At 41.3% G+C, this 21,444-nt stretch overlaps 1 protein-coding gene across 1 annotated transcript in view; it reads left to right on the forward strand.

Annotated features, from left to right (window-relative positions):
- Positions 1-21,444, forward strand: part of LOC142375370 (MAM domain-containing glycosylphosphatidylinositol anchor protein 2) — a 210,725-nt gene that overhangs the window by 154,102 nt on the left and 35,179 nt on the right. Inside the window, exons 10-11 of the mRNA XM_075459371.1 lie at positions 3,930-4,202; positions 14,053-14,201. Coding sequence (XP_075315486.1) covers positions 3,930-4,202; positions 14,053-14,201 — 422 coding nt within the window. The remainder of the gene's footprint in view (positions 1-3,929; positions 4,203-14,052; positions 14,202-21,444) is intronic.

Below are 21,444 nucleotides of genomic sequence, written 5' to 3' on the forward strand. Positions count from 1 at the left end.
GCGTGGCCCTCCGGGCAGCCTACATACCCAAAGAGCCCCGCCCACCAGATACCACTCAGTGCTATCGCCCCCCAAAACCTAATGTGTGTGTGTGTGTGTGTGTGTGGTTGTGTGTGGTTGTGTGTGTGTGTCTCATGATTAGTAATGTCTAAGGTGTAATTAAAACAAGGGCGGGGGGCTGCAGAGTGCAGCAAAGGGGACCACCTACGTGGACCCATCCGCTGCCCCCCACAGAACACACCCGCCCTCAAACCCTACGTGTGTGAATGTGTGCTGTGTACAGGAGCCAGAAGGGAGAGGGGTATGGGGATCTAGAAGACCGGGGGAAAGAGGCTCCCCCGGAGAGGGCAACCAAGGAATGGCTGCAATAGGCACCCCTGTTTCCTGGGATCCGCCACAGAGCAGGAGGGGTCGATGTTCACCAGGTCCAGGGCCCGCAGCGTATTCGGGGAGCCACTTGGCAACCCGAAGGCACCCACCCGCCCCACCCCAGACGGCCCTTACAAATAAAGAAAAGAACAAAACAAAACAAACAAAACAGAACACAACAAACAAATAAACAACAAACAAACCACACAATCATTCCAGTCATAACAGCCCGGGCCTGAGACCCACCATCACCCAGGCCCACTCAAGCCGCCCCCAACAGGGGAGAAGCACCGCCACACCTCACCGCACGCCACCCCACCCTAACAAAGAACAGCCTGCAGGCACATCAGAGACCCCAGAGCAACCAGCCCGACACCAGGACCCGCACCGACCCACCTTCACGGCGGCGTGCCCAGGGCAACCAGACCCCCCCGGGCACAGGCAGGGCACCTCCCGGGGCGCAAGGCAGCGCCCAGACACCAGGGCCCAGGCCCAGCACTACACCCCACGCCAGAGCGGCGTGGCCACCCGACCCAGAGCCAGCGACCACCCCCCTATGCCCACCAAGAGACCACGCCCAACACCGCAAGACAGCTCCACCCACAAGTCCCCCAAACTGCCAACCAGGCCAGACACACAGTCCCCCCCAGAATTTTAACTTATTGAAATTCGCATATGTTAATTCATTCAGGTAAACAAACGATAATGTAGTTATATCATTCCATTCTCTCTTTAAAGCAGGGGACCAGCAGGGGATGCATTTCTCGGCAGGCATGCACTTTTCGGCATAACACCGGCCTCGTTTTGGCATTGACGAAGTTAGTCCGGCTAGTTTGCTAGGGTCACGAAAATAAAGCGTCTTGCTTCTCAAAACAATATGCGTTCAAAACAGTAATACATTTGCATCACAAAATCCTCCCTCCAGAAAAAGTCAGACCTCACATCGCTTGGCGCTATTTGTGCCTCCCTTCATATCAATGCGTGCTGCCACCTAGCGATAGCTGCACCTGTTACGGTGTTTACTGCTCGGAAGCAGGGGACTGCTCGGTCTGCACTTCGGTCTGCACAGTTTACACAGCCCGTAGTAATATATGTTCAGAAATAATATTGCTATTATGGGATGTCATACAGCTTCATGTCAAAAGAGGCGAACTATCCCTTTAAGAATAGCTGGACCGTAGGTATTTACCAGATTACCACTTCTGAATAGGTGTTCTCTGGGTGTTCAAGTTCATGCATTAAGTGTGTAACTCAACTCTCCCGGCACTCTGGTCCACAAGTTGCGTTGCAGTTACGTGCTAACAGGAGCAAACGTTCCAAAGCATCACTGAACGTATGCTCATGCTTGCCACCCATGGGCCTCCAGGACTCACATCTGTTTACAAAAATCAGAAGCCACACCATTTAGTAACGCTGTATTCCTCTGCATTCAGGGTAAATGGACTGCATTTATATGGCACATCTCTAGTTGACGACTCAAAGCGCTTTTACACTTTTTTTCTCTATTACACACATTCACACACCGATTGAACGCATCGGTGGGCAACGTTCAGTGTCTTGCCCAAGGACACTTTGGTGGGTCCAGGGAGCCGACCCACCACTTCCTGCTGGCATGCGACTGCTTGCCTTCCTGTAGAGTTCATAGGATGTGCATTGAGACCAAACAAATCAAAGCATAAAGCGCAGAACAAAACATGAAGAACTGCGAAAATATGTCCGATTCCAGAGATTCCAGGTCATCTTTGAGTATGTGACTTCAGCTAGGAGCATGGAAATCAATAGCTTGTTCTCATGATGTCTGTTCTTCTGGCATTCCGGATGAATTTACATGATTGGATAATGTCCTCCTTCCCTCTCTCTCTCTCTCTCTCTCTCTCTCTGTGACTCATCAGCTTAGCAGCAACAATGTCAGCCGCAAAACTTAAGACGTGCTTTTATTTGGCAGTCTATAGTGGTGCGATTGGCGCAAAGTTTAGTAAATCACTGTGGGATTCATTTAAATTCACTTCTCCCCAAGAGAAACGTCCATATCCACATAAATGCAACGGAACCAAGTGCAAAAACCCACTGCGTCCACGCCTTTCAGGTGCTAACTTACTAAGGTGACTAATCTCGCTGTCCGTTGTGAAAACAACAAATCCAGCATTCAACAGACCTTTAAAAAGCAGCCGGAGCATTTTTTTTTAAAGACAGGCTCATTAAGGTCGGAGATAATGACATTAATAGTGTTATCAAATTATAAGCTGTAAATTTTAATACACCGATCATTTAATTGCGTCTATCAAGTTTGGAAGACTCAGTAATTAGATTATATTACTGAGTGTGAATAATGTAGAAGATTATGTTGCAGATTACAATTTCAATCAGGTAATCAGTGATCTGTAACAGATTGCATTTTGAAAAATAGCATCTCCAGCCTGGCTAAAGCTTCCACCTCTCCTTTACTCTGCCGGGATTTATGCAAATTTCAAGCAATTAAGGGCTCCGTATCATTCTGTCTCCTCTCCTCCACACTCTCTGTTTTTCATGTAGATTTCTTGACTTTGTCAAGCATCTGTGTGAGCAAAAATGCTTGAAATGGGGAAATTATTCATAGCCGTACCACTGTTTGCACACGCAAACACTGAGCACCTTTAAATCCAGGCGCACGTCACCACACATGTGATCCAGCAAACATTGGGCATGTGCGTAAGTGTGAACATCACACATATTAAACTTTGCTGAAGCAGAGTCTGGGCTCCATCAAGGCCATTCAACTGGTTGAATAATTCACCAGCGGGTTGTCTGTGTGGGAAGGGCTGAAGGCTGTCAGATACTCAAATAAGTTATTAATTTTCCATTTTGAGAGCTCGAGGTGCGCTTCGTCTTTCTCTTACCAATTTTCTGTGAAGCATGACTGATGTTCATTCAGACCATGGTTTAGTTTTCCCACAAAATTGATCTACTTGCAGCCGTTAATGGTCTCCCCACAATTGTTTTAATTTGTCATCTATTTCTGAAATGCATTGATGCAACAAATTGTTTAAAGTTTACTTATATCGTGTTTAATCCTTGGCTTTTTTTTTTCTGAGCCTCTATCCGTGTTCGAATATTAATCTGCTGCCTCTAATGCTTGCTTCCCTTTAAGTGTATGGGGAGAGCTTAGATGTGTGCTATATTAAATTTGAACTATTCTATTCTATTCTTTTCCATTTTGTCCTTTTTAGGTCTCCTCCCACGTCAAGCACATTACAATATCCTTGTTTGGATTTTTTTATATGTATATTCAATCTTTCAGACTAGATCTTTTCAGACCACAGTCTGTATTCTCTGATAATCTTTCTCTGAAAATATCATTTAAGGTCAGACTACTTATGTGTACAATATGGCTTTCACATGAATAGCATCCATCACGTATGGACGTCATCCTCTTCTCTTTCTCTTCCTCCTTTGTCTTTCTTTTTCCTGTTTATTCGATCATTTTTGCATCTTTTCATATCTCTCCTGCACAGATTTCCTTGCTACGCTTTTTTTCCCGCTTCCAAATGTTTTTTTCTGAGTGTTGTCCTTCTCCCTCTCAGACCCTCCGACAGTGGAGCCAGTTCACATGGAAATGCGTCAGGGCCTGGGGAGGCCGGTGGTGATGACCTGCAGGGTGCTGCGAGCCCACCCCTCCCGTGTGCTGCGATTCGAGTGGCTGCTCTCCAACCGGCTACTCCACGCTGGAGCCTTTGACGCCCAAAAAGACGAGACGGAGTACACCATCCGCTCCCTGAATCGAGATGGCTGGGGCGAGTACACCTGCAACGTCATCAACGAGGCTGGAGCAGGCAAATGCACGTTCCAGGTCACAGGTAAAGAGTCCTTGTCATCACGATTTTTCTCTTTCTCGTTTTTTTATATGCGTCTCCAGAGATGGGACCTGCGTTCTCCGACCCTTTTGCTCTGTTTCAGTTACTAGGCTGGAATATTTCATCTTTTCCCATTCATATACTTCACCAAATGCATCGTCCCATTGTGAATATCAGTTCTTTGATAAATAGTCTTATGACCAGATCTGATCGAAGACTAGATTTGTTCATCTCTGGACTGACCTTCATCAGTCAGTTCAGCGCTGTATCCAATCGGCTCGATCCTTTTGCAGTTTCACTCTGGCCTGTTGATGGTGTTAAGGAAGTCAGGGTTTAGAGGACAGTGGGCATTGTTGTTTGTCTTCATCCCCCTCAGTACTTGTGCAAGTTGCTGTTTGAGGGATCTGGTTGTGCATCTACTTGTCATTCCTTTAGGAGAAGCTCGTCTTGCAAAAGGAGTGTTTAGGTCATAAGTGGACACGATATGTCAACCCCAAACTCCTGATTGAAGATGCTGGTGCTGGAATGGACATCACAGTTTACTCATAAAGGGTCCAAATCAGTGGGGTTTAGTGTCTTTATCAACCATATAGAGATAATGTGAGTAAAAATCTAAACTAATTAGAATATCAACAAGCCAGAAAAGTAATTACTCATCTTATTTTTACACCAGACTGTAAAAGACTATGTAAACCGACCCACCTGAAATGTGGTTCTTCTTTCACTGCTCATTCACCCTTTCATCACTCATCACATTCCCTGACTATGCAGCAAATGCACAGGGAGCAGTGAACAGCTCCTTGGTTGACATCTAAAAAGGTGGAAATCAGATAGTGTTTTAATTTAGTCAAAGAAAAATATGCTAACCATGGTGCTAATCTTATTGCAACAAAGGAGCTTTACAGTTACACGTACGTAGAGCGTCATCATGACTCTTGCATTCTGATTTGTGTCAGCCCTTTTCATGTATGCTTCTCTCCTGCTGTCTGCGCTCACATACACAGCATATTAATACAGTCGAATTCCCAATGAAGCTGCCCCCATTCACACATATTTTTGTTTCTTCTGTCACGTGGTGAAACGGGCCTGAAATTGTTTCCAACCGAAAAGGCAGCCCATGAAGAGTGTGCGTGAAGTCGCGGTCAGTCCCAGAGCATTTCTGGACTGCGGTTTGGCTCTGATGAAATACACAGATCATAACCGCTGTGTCTGAACAACTTAAAAACAGCGTCTGGGCTGGGATTTCAGCTATATTTACATGCACTATGATATCCCAGAGAGAAAATCAGATGCGACAGAATGTCTCCAATGTTTTTTTCTCGCACAGTTCACAGCCTCCTAAAACAGACTACAAGTGCAACGCTGCTGAAGCAGCTCTCAGACGCAGCTACCTTTCATGGTGCAGCGTGGCAGACGAAAAGAGAGGCAGCCATCTCGCTTTAGTTGCCAAGTTGGCAAGACTGACAATGTTAGTCTCCTCTTTGTACTCCGCAATATTATAAGTTTTCTCATTTGTTTTTCGCTGCGTGAGGAAAAACTCATTTGTGGTGTGACAGTGTGTGAAAAGTGTTATTTGTGAATCTCACATTCAATGCAGACTGGAGAGCCCTGTGTATGTGTGTGTGCGTGTGTGTGTGTGTGTGTGTGTGTGATGTTGATTTACAGTCGGCGCATTTGCCAGCATCTGCTGACATTGATAGAGGAACTTATACACTCAGAGGTGTACGATTCCGTTGTCACACTGCTTTAACAGGGAAAGACTCAAAGCAAGAACATTGTGCCATTAATGTATTTATCAGTTATCAATCATTCTAAGCTACATACCAGAAACATAGCAGACTGTAATCTTCACTCTCAGACCAACAGTTGTTTTTTTTGGGGGGGGGGGGGTTGTACAGTTGGGTAGGCTCCTCTAACATGTAACAGTCCTACAGCATATGTCTGTCTTTGTGTCTAACAGACCACAGGGTAGACTATACTTTTGGGTTGTTTGTCTGAACCTGCATCCAAATGTCTGTTCAGTTCTTGTGAACACATCAGATGGAATTTTGATGATCATCCGTCAAGCTCACTGTAAACTTGGTTGATTGTAGAGCTTTAAGATGCAAGTGAAGGATCCACGATTCAGCATTTGTAGCTTTTCTCCTCCATCCACATTTAAATTGTTGTCCACTTCCTTGTTAATCTGTTAAAAATCCTCTATTAAATTTCTTCAAATTCTTTTTTTAGGTATATTATATGAGTAAGAACAGACATGGATGTAAACTGCAGCTCGAAAAGTAATGGGAAGGTACACCTGCAAAGCAATAATTCTAGCCTTACTGCTTCTTTTTTCATCTTCACCACCGATTGTCCATCTCTTATTTGGTTGTTATGACAGGACCAAATGAGTTTGGCCACATCGAGTGACCTCAGGAACTTTGGCTGAGGTTTCAATCTCTCAGACCTCCCATTAGAGACAGGAGCTGCAGGGTCACAGGAGGAGTATTTGTCACTTTGATCCTTTGCCACTCAGGCCACTGTCCTCTTTGATTCTGTTTTGCTCCATCTCCTGTCGCTCTATAATCTTAGCTTTTCAGCTCTCGAGTCTTCTCTCTCTCTCTTTTGTTTTTCTCATTCTTCATCTTTCTCTTGTTAAGCATCTGTCATCCAGTTTGCCTGTGGAAAGACAAGTGGACAATCACCCATGTGTGTCATAAATCAGTTTTTCCTGGTGGACCAGGTAGAGCAGAAAGACAGAGGCAGATAGTCCCCTCCAGCCATTTGTTTTTCTGAGCAGGGCTTAGAGTTTTTGCCTGCTATTTCTCTTGCTCCCCCCTCCTCTTCCTGCTTTCACTCTCTTTCTTCCCCTTTCATCTTCCATCCCTCCTTCCCTCCTGCTCCCCCTCACCGCTTCATTCCTCCCGCCCAATGCTCCAGATTCCTACCATCTGGACTCAGTGGATGCCAAAGGTATGGAGGCTCTTTTAGTAACCCCCTGAGTCCAAGAGCATAGTGCAGAAAATCCACTTTGGTTCCTCCCATCATCTATGAAATCCGCCATACCCCGTTCCCCTAACCCCAGCCCTCAGTCTTGAAGATTTTTCAGTTTATCCTGAAATTCAATCGCCATGACAGCAGCACCAATCTACAAGGCTGAAATAAATTATATGCTGGAGAGAAAAGGAGCATATGAACCCAAAAGTCTGACTTCTAAATGAAAGTTGCGAAATATCTGGCATGGCTTGGGCAGTTTGGTGAAATCGTGGTTTTCTGACAGAGACCGTCTCAGTGGGCATTCCCTCACCACCCTGTCCATGACTACTTCTTGGCCTGTGTTGATGTGTAATAAACTTATCAGTCAGGAGTTTTGGCTTGAAACCATCAGACCCACAGATCCAGTCAAAATACCATTTGCAACATATTTGTTTCCATGTCAACAGACACATGCACACACAACAACGTTGGGCAGCGAGCCATTCTCGGGCCTATGGAAATGCTGTCACCCATAAACGTACATTATGCCATTGGAGAGTGTGTGTGCATGTGCATGGATGCCCATGTGCCAAGCTATTGGGACATCTGTGAGTTGGCCTTAACGGCCAAGTTGGCCATTAAATCGTGCCATGGGAGAGACCCCTCAGAGGAATGTAATGTGTACCACCATGCTTTGGCTCAGACTCTCTGCCATTGGAACCATGAGTTTTCAGCAAAATTGCCTCTCCTTCTTGGACTCCTCACACGACTGTTTTCTCCATTCAGTCAGCCCCGACCGTAGGCTGTAAATGTTCTCTGATGGAGCGGTGATCGAGTTTGGCTTGAAATTGAAATGATTCCGTTGATTATAATCACACTTTCATAAGCTTGAAGGGTTTCAGAGGTAAAATGGTAAATGCACTGTATTTATATGGTGTTCTTTTCTTGTCCAGTTGACCACTCTAAGTGCTTTTGCTGTACAAGCCACATTCACTCATTCACACACGCACATATTTTTATGCAACACAGTGTTGCAGGCTGCACAGTGTGTGTTTTTTTTTCTCTATCACAAACATTCACACACATTAGAGGCAACGAGGGGTTTGGCATGTCCTTTCCCCATAATTTCAGCTGTAAATCAGAGAACAAGGAAAGTCTGAACAATGTTCAGATATTTATCATCTGGATTTTTGAGTTTTTTCATGATATTGATCCATATTCCACATAATAATGTGTTTGTGTTATCCATGTGTTATCTTTTTATTGTGGTTTTCCTTCTACATGATGTAGCTGCCGTGAGATGTTTCATTTCGCCCCAACACACTTTTTCCTATTTTGAAGGGCACAGTTTTTCTGTGATATTTCTGTGATTTTGATTAATTTATATTGCACCATTTTTGCTCATTTGTGTTTTCTGAATAGGTGGCTCAGGCCGTTTTGTTTCTTTTTTTGCTTTTAAAATAATCTTTTCTGTCTTTTTCATAAAAGCAAAAACCGGGTGGATTTTATTCTTAAACCCGCCCACTCTTTTGATCTAGGGTTTTATAAACCTTACCAAGTCTCCTATGAAGATTCCTGCCTTAGCTTTGGTGGTTTTTATGTAACTCTATCTGCCTTTAAAGCCTGTTCCCAGTTCACCTGGGATGAACTTCACCCCTGCAACACATGGCAAATGATGTTGACAAGACTCAACGAGACACTGACACAGAGGGATCCTGTTCACTATAATGCATAACTTTATTCGGTCAGACTAAAAAGCATATGATGAGGAATGAAATTCAGGGTAAGGTTGAAGCGACTCATAATGAGTTTGGTGCCATTTCCTTTGAGAAATTGAGGGAACGAAGGGATCTAATTGCGAAACAGAAGGTACACCTTCTTATAATTCCAAGGTTTCACACATCAGGACAAAATAAAAAATCACCTGGTTCTTATCAAGTCTTAAAATTAGATAAATACAACCTCAGATAAACGACAACACATTATATTGCACATTACTTTTGCTGTGCACCCACGTATTAGCGTAACTTCGGCCACAATAGCTTAAATCACAAGGCATCTCAGCATTATATAGGAAACCTTTACCATATGGTGGGGTGGAGTGTTTGCCATTAGATGTGAACGTGTTTGTAAACCCTTAAAAAGGAGGAAAAAAAGTCAGCAAATAAGGTCAGCTTCCTGCCAGAAGGCTTTTACTGAGCTGTTATGAATCATTGCATTGGTTATGCCTATCTAAAAAGGATTTTAAAGAAATCAATTAAGCTCCCTGTGCTTTATGTTTGATGTTTCTCACCCTGAGTTATCCGTTTCAAGCAGTAGAAGTGGGTTGGGTAATGTGCTCCACCACACATAACACGTTATTAGGAAGTCGGGTTATTTTGTAGATTTGGGTGTATATTTAAACTCATTTCAAAGAATTTTCTCTAAGCGTGCCCCAAAACCATTTTCATTTGGAAGGATTTTTCACCAAATAAGATCGGTTGATATATTCTATATATGAAACATGAAGCCATATATTAGGTTAGTGTTAGCTCAATTATGTGTTTCAAAAACAATGCAAACCTAAGAATGAATGAATCACTGAGCAGAATCTGTGTGGGAATCTGGTGTCGGTTTAATTAACCTTTCATGACTTTGCTCCTCAGCACATTACAGCTTCTTCTTTTTCTATTCGGCACTATTTAAACTGCACAAATCTGCCACTATCTCCCAGGCATGCTTATGTAACACTTGCTGTACAGTGTGCTGTAAACACAGCTGGTTCTATACAGCAAAGACTGTTGCTAAGTGAGGTGCAGACAGTAATTATCCCGGCATTTGTTTCCTTTTCTTTCGTGTGTGCATGTTTGTGTTTTTCTGGTTCATCTCAGTGAGACATGGTGACAGCATCATCACTTATATCAGTACGGTTCAACTAGCAGTAGGCTGCTGATGACCTTCAGGGATTCATTTCTAACCTCAATAGAGGAAGATGAAGCATTTAAGAATAAATTACACTGTTTAATCATCAACGCGGTTTCTCTTGCCAGTCCTTGTTTGTTTTTTTCCTCTCGAGAGGATTTTTATCAGAGTGATGAATGAGAGTTATTTTACACCAGATCACATTATTGTATTTTAAATAGCTTTATCCGTGTATAAGCCAAATGATCAGTTGGCAGCCCACAGCATCATTAAGCTGATTTATTGTCTAAAGTGGAGAACCAAACATGCTGTTTGCGTTGTATTGATTTCGACTTATAATAGAAAATTATGAGAATGAATCAAATCAGTCAGAGGTGGCATGAAACCTTCAATTGAATGATTGAGTTTAATAAGCATATGTTACGAAAGCCCGCATCTGGGATCTGTGAATAAAAGATCTTCTAAACGAATATCTCAAAATTTTGACTTCATATCTTAAAGTTTTCATAGTGTTGTCACGGATGTAGGCGTGGAGGTGAGGAGAGAGGACCCGAATGCAGATTAGAAATGTAGAACTGGATTTATTTTAAAAAAAACTGTAACACAAAACACGGGTGAGCCGGAATACCAAAAAAAACAAACCTAAACTGACAAAATAAAACCCTAAAAACAGACAAAACTATTGGTCTGTACGCAATCCATCGCCCCTGCACATTACAAATCACGGCACACGTAAGCAAGCTTCGAAGCAGGGGTTCTATGGAATTGTAGTTCAGAGTCTGAAGCACGTATCGGAGCTTCAGTGTTGCGCTCCGCTGCCATCACTACTGCTTCGTCCCCCCGCCAGGCTCACCTGCTCCATTTCGGATATGTGGTGTGCTTAACTGAAACAGGTAGCCTGGTGCATCCCAAATTTTTCAACATTAACATTTTAATATAACATTATAGTCATTATGGCCTTTAGAAAAATTATGTTTTTGAGTATTGTAGCCCCTGTGGTGCGGGGCCTATAACATTTGATGGCATTTACATTACTTTTACTTTTATACTTGAAGTAGTTTTGAAGCCAGTACTTTTATACTTCTACTTGAGTAAGAAGCTTGAGTCGATCCTTCAACTTCTACAGGAGTCTTTTTAAACTCTAGTATCTATACTTCTGCTTGGGTAATGAATGTGAATACTTTTGACACCTCTGTTTATTGTGGATTTTGAGATGATGCTCATCTTACAATTGTAGAAGCCTTATAACTCTCCTCAGCTGTTTAAGACAACGCAGTATTTACTTCCAGAATGTGGTGCTATTTAATTGAAGACACCCACGCACGCCACTGGTCACAACACAAGCCTCAGGAACGATGTGGCAAACTGTGCTATTTTCAGTCAAATTGAGCATCATTTATTTAGGTTCCAATCCTGCCTTTATTTATTACAGGACCAAAAGTTCTATTTAAACTTCATGAATTCCACCATGCTGATGTTTTTTTTGCTTATAACTATCCATGAAGGTCAAATTTGTGCACTTGGTGCTGTACAGCAGAACAGTCCCATCACTGCAGAGTTTGATCAATCAGTTTCTTTTTTCCTTCTTCTTTTTCAGTCATGGGTGGGCTTTGAGTTGCCTTTAAAGTAATCCCACGATCAGTTTCCTTTGAAAGTCTTCCACACCTTAGCTGAAGCCTTCACTGTTCCTGTTAGCCACGTAGATAAATGAATCACATTCCAAAACTGAGGAAAAAGCCACCTAAAACACATTGCTATCCTCTTTTAGCCTTTTCCATATTTTGTGTGTTACTGAGCGCTGTTTTCTTCCACCAAAGTGACTATTTACAGCAACAATATGTTGTAGAAGGTGGGTGGTGTAAATATGCCACATTGTGCAAAAAAAAAATGACTCATCGTTGTGCTTTTGATGGTTGCAACGAAAAACTGGTTTGTGGCACAGAAAAATGAGCTAGCAAGCTTCAATTACTCAGGTGCCTGTTGCATACGGAGACACAGAAAATTTAAACCAGACATGCACGGAACTAAGTCCCTTTGTTTATTTCCTTACACTTACAGTCAAAGCAAAGGAAAGTCTGTTCATACGTTAACTGCACAATGCTAGCTGTGTAAAGAAAAGTATCATCACTAATCAGTAAACTAACTGGACAGGTTTATCCAAGTGTCTGACACACAGAAGCTTCTTGCTGAATCTCAACACGAGTACATTCAATCTCGCCCCTCGTTCTGTCTTTTCCATGGCCATTAAAAATCATCTGTCAAAAGGTATTGTCATCCTTCAGTAAACAAGCCCGAGCAGCAGAGAGACAAACAAAACAAAATGTAATTGAGGCGAATTACTATTCTTTCCATGGAAGGTCATCCTGTAAACTCGCATCTGGATCTTGATTAAAACGCAGTGTTCTCTTCGCGCCTTCTCCAGCTGTCAGAAATCATCTTGCACAATGTGACTGGAAAGCCTAAAATTCACTAAAGATAAAGATCTATTCAGTTCACACCACAGTTGTGATGGGGGGGGGGGATTGAGAAAGTTGAGACAGGTAGAGGGTTCGCTGGTAGCCCAGATGGAGCTGTATTAAATAGATAATTAAATAATTTTTTACTGGCAGTCCACCTGAGGCTGGCCCATATCATATAGTTACATTATTGTACATCTTTTGATTTGATATCATGACAGTAGTTTACGTCATGTAACATGAGTGGAAATTTAATTGATGCATGGAGAAAAATGTGGGTCATCGCAGCAACACAAAGGAGCAATAATGTAGAGAACAAATAGAACAAACACAAGATAAAAGATACTGTACGTCTTTGTCGTGCTAATTTGGCGCTTTCTGGCTTGAAAGAAGTCATGCTATTACTAAAGGAAATGTTTGCAATTTAAATTTACACATTCATGAATTTAGAATCAGGTGAAACAGTTTTTCTGTATTGAGTTCAGTAGGAAACACTGCAGCCGTCTGAAAAGAATGAGAAAAGATTTAGTGTAATATATGAGCAGTTTGTTAAATGTCGGTTTGGAATTCACATAGATTTCATTATGTTGAAACACATTTTATTAGACTGATCTTTTAACACATGAAGAATAACAATACATTCATTTTGACTTATTGTCACAAAGAGCTGCTGTATAATAAAACCCAGTTGGTCATGATAATATTCTTTAGTTTAATTCTTGAGTTTTAAATCAAACACACCACCATCACACATCGAGCTCGGTGCTACTCCAGCTGTAAATTCTGTTGTGTGATATAGTCTACAGGTGTGATGCAAATTTCAGTTTGGCTTTGTTTAGTTTTAAAGACACAAAGCTGAAGCAAAATTGGAGGTGTGGAGTTGGAAAGAATTGTTACCATTGGGTGCTTTGATTCTTTTCTTCGTTTGGTTGGGTTTCTGATTTCCTGCTCTGTCTTTCTCGAGAGCCTGAAGGCACACTACTTCAATGCAGGATGCGGATTTTATGGCCAGAAATAAGTTACTTGCAAACTTGAAGTCACCGTTAAATCCAATTAGGTACTTAGTGACTTTATATCATTCATCTTGCTCTGTACATGGCCTGCACATCAATGACTCACTATTTAATTGAACTGTTCAAATTATTCTAACACGTTCGATAACTCTCAAACTGACCCAGGTGGTCGTCGTATGCTCCACAGTTCCCGTCTCGGTCTTTGACCCGGAAGTGATATAAGAACACAGAAGAAGGAGTCGGTAACAACAGAATCACGACAAGGGATAATGCTGCATTTCCTTTGTGGAAAAGAGTAAACCGTACAGTACGTTTTTTTTTTCAGAAAGCAATAGGTTCTCTCTGACTTGCTTTAGGTGGATATATTGCCATTTTTTGTAGTGGAGTCATACCTTCTCTGGTAAATAAATCCATTCCCCTCCATTGCATGTATACTGAGACATGAACTGAACTATACTGAATACTGTACTATACATGAACTATGCTGAACATTAGATATAAATTTACATTATTATGTGCCCCCTCTAGGTAAAGCCTATGCCCCAGAGTTCTACTATGATACCTACAGCCCTCTTTGGCAGAACAGGCCCAGAGTTTACGGTTTCAAGCTGCAGTGGACCCAGATGAACCCCAACGCTGTGGACCGAATTGTCGCCTACCGCCTGGGCATCAGACAGGTAGTGTTTACCCTCCTGCCTGTTTATGTGTTCTCTTTCTAAGCTGTTATTCGGTCTCCTCTGCTCTCAGAGACCTTTTGTCGCGGCCACGACATGAGTTTTTCAAGTTTGAAATGTTGACTGAGAAAACAATGAATATTGAATCATGCCCAGGGAATCTTAAACTCCTCATACTGAAGATGAGGGCCATCTTCTGCCCTATAGTGGTAAAAAAATAATAATCCTACTGCCAAATTTAATATGTGATAGAAGTGTTTGCTTGTTGTGTTCCACTGGCAGAGCTGCATGTCATATATGGTATTGTTGTCTGTGTCAGAATACCGTTTTTGAGCCTGTGAATGAGACTGGCAGTGTTACAGAGAAGCTGTCAGGGGGCACTTGGTGGAACATGTCCCGTGGTTCCCTCAAACTGCTTCTATTTTGGCTCTCCATCAGAGGGCAGAAGTGAAACCCCGCAGCGAGAATTAGCAAGCACAGCTCCTGTTTCCCCCCGCTTCTCGAGTAAACTCCACAGATGACAGGCAGGCAGCACTGATGGATGGGACGGTCACGTTTGATGACGTCTCTGTCCGATTCTTAAAGTTCAGTGCCTCCTGTTTTGAGATGAATGAAATGGAAAAAAAAAGAAGAAGAAGAAGAAGACAAAAGAGAACTTAAAAACTAGGCTGAGTTAGTTTGATAGCAATATATTGTTTTTGGAGTTTTCTTTTGATATTGCAATAACATTGCTATTGGGAATGCTTTTAGCCATGATAATCACGGAGTGGAATTCAGATATCACGACAGCCCAAGCTGCATTCATGAAATGAAAAATGAACTGGAATGAAAAAAAGCTTTATTAATCCCAAAGGGAAATCATAAGACCACAGAAATTCAAATGAATTTTATTTGCATTTATTTGCATTTCAGCATTGGGCTAACAGTTCTACACAGGTCACACACACACACACAGAACTAGCAAACACATCCTCCGTTGTATTTGTAATGAATAATATAAATTCTTGTTTGTGACACACTACACCCTCAAGTAATTTGAAGCTTGAAAACTCAATCTCAAGTCTGTTATTTTTCGGTAGTGCGATGACTTTTCTGTCATCCATCTTAGCTGCTCTGTTTGGTAAAACAAAGAAAAATTATACTGTGCTTGCTGAGCTCACATTTGTGCTTGCCGGGCATTTGTCTGAAAACATCCCAAGAATATACATCTGTTTGTCCTATTTTGAGTTAGTACGCTCTGTAATGTCTTCATCTGTGCCAGATCGGATGAACCGAAACCAGAAAAAAACACCTTAACATTTCAATTTTCTCTGTATTTGCTTACTAAACTAGAACATCGATACTGTGGCGTATTTAAGCAGTGCAAATGAATTTCCTTCCACCCTCTTTCCTTAAACTCACATTAAACTGACATTATTTCCTTCCTTCAAGGCGTAACAGTCTATCTTTCATGTGTCTTAGATGGAAGAGATTTGCTGCCGCAGGGACAGGTTGCAGCAATTGCTATAAACTGTGCCTTCTAGTATTAATTGTGTCAGTGTTTAGTATTGACTTAGACTGATAGTAAGATTTTTTTTTTAAATGCCTTTTGGTGAGGAAGCGCTGGAGCCATAAAGAGCCAAAAGTGGCAAGGCACAGAGCACGATGAAATGAGAAAAAAAGAAGAAAAAAAGATGAGTGGGAATAGAGGCTCCTTTTGTAAATAAAAAATGCAGATACACCCCCTGGCTGTCTGTGAATGGTGCAGTAAAGAAAGCTCTGACACGCGGACTACACCATTTCATTCTATTTATAGATCCAGCAGCAGCTCCCCTGTCATTCCCTGAGAATTATTATCATTTTCTCCCACTGCCTCTGAATTAATACTTAGAACTCGTAGACCTTATGCCTTTGTATCAGATTGCTTTGTGTTATCGTCCAGTGCGCCGGTGACAGACAATCTGGCTGAAGGGAAAATGGGAATGAAGCTGTGGCTGAAAGGCAAGTACCAGCCAGAGGCACAAAACACAAATCACCACAGCTGTCAAGGATGCAGTGGAAGGCTGTGACATCTGCCCTTGTTCTCATACTCTAGCTTCAACACCTTCTTCTCTGTGCAGGAGCTTGATTACCTGTCTCTACTCTTACAAAGCGGCCTAACTTTTGTAGCTCATATGCATTGGCGTGGTCGAAAGTGATGTCACAGTAAATGTCGGTGTGATCTGACCATTAATATTTTGGTTCAATTTGAAGTTATAAAAACAACAGCCAAAAGGGGAAAATGGTCCGAAACAAATGTTTGGGCATTGGTCTCGATTTGAGTCTTTGTATTAATCCTAAGAAAAAGGACTCTCTGAATGCTTTTTTTTGGTCTTTCTCTACCTCTAACTGTACCCCTGCCATTCCTGTTAACTGCCATTTCTCTACATCACTTCAAACTGAGTAAAGTGCTGCTTGAAGTTGTGAAGCTCTATAAGTTTCTCCTGCTTTTATAGCGTCAGTCCTTTTTTTATTCTAAGCAACCCAAATTCTCTTATTTGTACAAGGTTTGATGGCTAGAAGTATTTAAAAAGCTTTTAAATGTCCATCACCTGGCGTTTTCTAATAGCTAAGTGTGTGTGCACAGCAACATATTCTATATAAAACATTAGTGTGCCCTGTGATGGACTGGCGACCTGTCCAGAGTGTACCCTGCCTCTCGCCCAATGACAGCTGGGATAGGCTCCCCCCGCCTAGCGCAGAATTGAATTAAGTGGGTATAGAAAATGGATGGATGGATGGATGGAACATTATTCGGATTGGGGTGTTCATTGAGTTAAAGATAACCACTGGGATATTTGACCATCCAAAACCTTAATTACATCCATCTCTTTTAAAACACAGAGCATCACTCTAGGTTCTCTCTTGCCCTGAAAGCATGTCTTATTTTTCCCTGCAGCTCTTCTGTTTTACACTGAATTTGTTGCTTGAGCCTGTGTTGCCAGATTTAGTTACAGAAACAAACAGCCGGATAAATGGACAGCACTTATATAACCCTTCTCTTGTCTCTGTGATATCTCAAAGCTCCATTACATTAAAAGCCACTGCTTAGTCTATCTAGTGTTACGGGGGTACGCAGTGCAGTTCCTCTCACACACACTCACACACTGATAGATATCTGCCCAAGACACTTCAAAATGGGGTCCAGGGAAGCTGGGAATCAAACCGCCGACCTGCTGATTGGAAAACAACTGTTCTTCCTCTGGAGTTATAGCCACCCCAAAAACAAGTCCAAATTCACTTGTATTCAACGGAGCTACTGAGCGTAAACACGAAAATGTGTCGTGAGGCAGTGGTTGTCACAAGATGGCGTGAAATCACCAGTAGGATGTAAAATTACAATTAAGGTGTACACATATCTACATAAGATTGTCATAATCCTTAAAGGATTATGACAATGATCCATGTGACCACTGCTTGATCTTTTGGTTAAGGTGATTAGAAACTGCTCTTTAAATGGCAGTGTCTTGTCTTAATCAGGCTACTATGAGAATGCTGCTGTCCATGTTAACTGTTAACAAACCATAGCTCGAGCAAGATGACACTCTGAGACCTTGGAAGAATTTATGCTTAAATCTCTGAGTAGCCACACTTTTGAATGTTGCTCCTTTCCTCTTTTCTTTTTTTGCCTATACCACTGAAGAAAGCAGACTGGAGTAATATACTGTATGTTTTGCTTAAATTGTTGAAAAGAATGTTTTATCTTTTACTTTGAGTTTCTTTTATCAACCAGCTCATGTAATACTCATTTCACTGTCATTGGTAAAAGAAAAGTTTGAGCAAAATTGGCATCAAACTTCATTGCACCATTGAAACACATTCTTCGTGCGGTTGCTGCTTCGGCTCCTTTTTTGTCTTCTTAAATTAATTTGATAAGTCAGGGTATGCAAACAGATCAAAAGAGGCCATACTAATTCCATACAGGCAATCTACAGTGGATCATTACGCTGTCAGTTTATGAATTCCCATGTTTCTTTTGGCTCTTGCGATCGCTTTGATCAATCCTTCCATTCTAAATCATTGGATATACCAACAAAGATTTCAAAGTCCAGAGGATTGTAGATCTATGTAGGATTCAAAGTACCTCAAAAGTTAAATGTTTTTTAATCACCATGTAAAATTTCATTTACCTATGGACTTTTTTTTTTCCATTTATGATGAGGGAACAATGAAAATATCATCCTCCATTTGGAATTTGGAATTTGAAGCAGCTTTTGCCAAGACTAGACTTAAGACTCCCAGCTGCCTGGAGCTTTGGAACACGAAAGCACACACTTGTTTTTCTATCTTTGTGGTGACTCACCACTGACAAAATGTATTAACCAGCCCCTTACCCCAACCATAACCATCCAGTTAAATGCCTAAACCAAACTTAAGCCCACTGTTTTAAGCCCCTGTGCTGAAAATGGATTGGAAGTCGCAAAGTCAAAGTGGGAGATTCCCCCAAAGGTGGCGGAGAATGACAGAATTATGATCCCGTGGACCTTCCAAGGCCAGGCTGACAAACAAACTGGTGATCCCTAACCAACAGGCCATTATGGTGGTCAGCAAACAGAAGAAGGAAGTAGAGAAAGGAGCATGAGAAGAAAGAAAAATACCAATGGCTGAACAGGGAAGTACAAATAAGATGTGGGATCTGAAGGCAACCGTGATTCCAGTGGTAGTTGGCGCATTCGAGGCCATGACCCGTGAAGTGGGAGAGTGGCCTTCAACAGATCCCAAGAAAAACATCAAAGATCTGTGACCTGGGGAGCGCGGTCCTTTAAATCTGTGTAGGGACTAGGGATCACAGTTAAGTTATATATTTGATCTGTTTTATAAAGTAATCACACTAAAATAAATCGAGTGTAAAATGCATGTAATCCCACAGAAGGTTAAATCAGCTGCTGAAAAGCATTTGATCAACATCAAATCTCACGCTCATGTTTTTATTCATTTCTTCTCATATTTAGGTTCTAATTTGTTTGCTGTCTTATTTTAAAGATGTTGCCAACAGCCAGATAGTTTACTGAAACGATGTTAAATGCCAACTAGAAACTCTGACCTCTTGTGGCAATTTATTTAATTTTTCTAAGAGCTCACAAATTCCAAGTTTGGCATAAGATGCAGCGGAACGTCCTGTACATTTAGTCCCGTCTATTTTCGTTTATTTTTCTGTTTTTAGTTGCCGGTTCGTCCACCTTTCCCTTCTTATTTCACTGTCGCATTTGTGCTTCGTCTTTGTATCTTTCTTGACTTGCAGGATTATGATTTGGACCGTGGTTTTGCATTTGTTTGCCTTCCCTGCCAACCTTGATTCCGTTTTTTATTAAAGCTATGTTTGTTTATTCGTCATGTCTACTTCCATAGGCTTCATTGGGGTCTTTGTCTGTACTCCACAGTAATGGAATTCATTGAAACATTTGCTTTTCTTATTTGATTGAAACTGATAACAGACTGCTGCAAAAATCCGAATTTCACTTGAAATTTAAATGCACGATAAACAGAGATCTTAGTTGAACACCAACAAACATGTATCAAAAAGTATTTAGGCCACCTTTAAATTGCATTATATGAGTACACTTATATTAAGCATTGTCGTTAGTTGTTAGCCAAGCAGCTGATGAGGAGCTTGTCATTTTAAATTCTAAATGAAACAGCCAGTGCTCTGCCTGAACTGACGTTGTGCTCAGTGAATGGACTTGAAGGGCAACTACACCCTGAAACTCTGCTGCAAGCCTCTTCCTCGGATTCAAAGTAAATCTGGGGTTTGTGTGTCTTTGCCAAGTGAACAAAAGGTAATTCTTTTCCTTTTCAAATCGCATGCGGTGTGGGAAAAAAAAGTGGTCAAGGGTAGCTGCCAACGAGAGGCAAATCCAAGGCAGTCTGGCGGTAGGAGGAGAAAATGTTTTAGAGGTCACATGGCTGATCCTGTCGATGAATACAGATTGCCTTCGCAATGAAATGTGTGCAAATTAAATCACATTGTGATGTTTAATTCCAAGAGTGCCTTGTTTTGTTTTCTATGGCAATGACGCTGTTAACTTAGGAGAAGATGGAGGTCACTGACCGCATGTTTTATTGAAAATTATTATCATCTTTTTAATAGTTTTTGTAAATCACTTGCATTCCAGGTGTTACTGTAATTCATTTTGATAAGTTTTGCTAGTTTAATGGTATCAAATATTAAAACACAACACTTAAAGCATGCTGCCAAATATTCTGACTGTGGTGAACAGCACAACAGAAATAGACATTCGGGCCTTTTTTTTCACTCTACTTTGTCTACAGAGCATTTGCACAAATGAGTGCACATGCATTTAAATAATATTGCATTTGCATATTTTGATATTTCATTTCATAAAACAAATGATAATCGTCTTGTAATTAATCTTTTCTCTCCACTTTTTAATTGGCTGTACCTCCTGAAGCAAAGCAGCTCCATGAACAAAGTGAATATAGAGAGGATACTATATTTACTATTTACATAGTAATATAACACTGTTTTTTGTTTTTTACAGGTAGGGTCCAAATTAAGAAATAAGACAAAGTGCAAAATAAGCAACTAAGTTAACTAAATAAGAAACACAGGAGTGCAAACTAGTTTGCAGCATCAGTTCATTTAGAGCTGATCAGGAGGACTTATTTTAAAAAGTCACTTGATCGTCTTTTCTGCCTTGCAGACAAAAAGATGGGGAAAAAAAGTCAGCCAATAAAAAGATACACAGCAAAAGAAAAAAACAATTATGGTTTTGATTGAATTAAAATGTACTTTTTAGACTCATCATATTTCCTTGGTTAGAACTATTTTAGGTATTTGTTTGGTTCCCCTTTGTCCTTTCATTTCTTCCCTTTAAAGGTTTGGAGTAATATTTTGTGTGTTCTCTTTTCAGAATGGAGGTTTTTTTGTTTGGTAAAGCGAAACAGCCATTACAGCCCTGTAATGTTCCGCTTTTCGTCCTTCGTTCATTAGACCACATTTTTCTCCGCCGATGTCGTATATCATTAAAATGTGTGCCATTAAACCTGTGTGACCCATGTCTATCACTTAGTTTAGATGTGTAATGGTAAGAGTGAGTACATGTTATGCCATTACTTTCTCAATTTTTTATACTTTTACCTTTAAGTAGCATGAAAAAAAGAAACATTCTTGTATTGTTATGTGTTGGGAAGCTGACCAGAGTGGCATAAGTAGGAGGCAGATTCACGGCAGTTTGTCCAAAAAAAATATGTTTATTTACATATGCCT

Source organism: Odontesthes bonariensis, chromosome 24, assembly GCF_027942865.1.
Source record: "Odontesthes bonariensis isolate fOdoBon6 chromosome 24, fOdoBon6.hap1, whole genome shotgun sequence".
NCBI lineage: Eukaryota > Metazoa > Chordata > Actinopteri > Atheriniformes > Atherinopsidae > Odontesthes > Odontesthes bonariensis.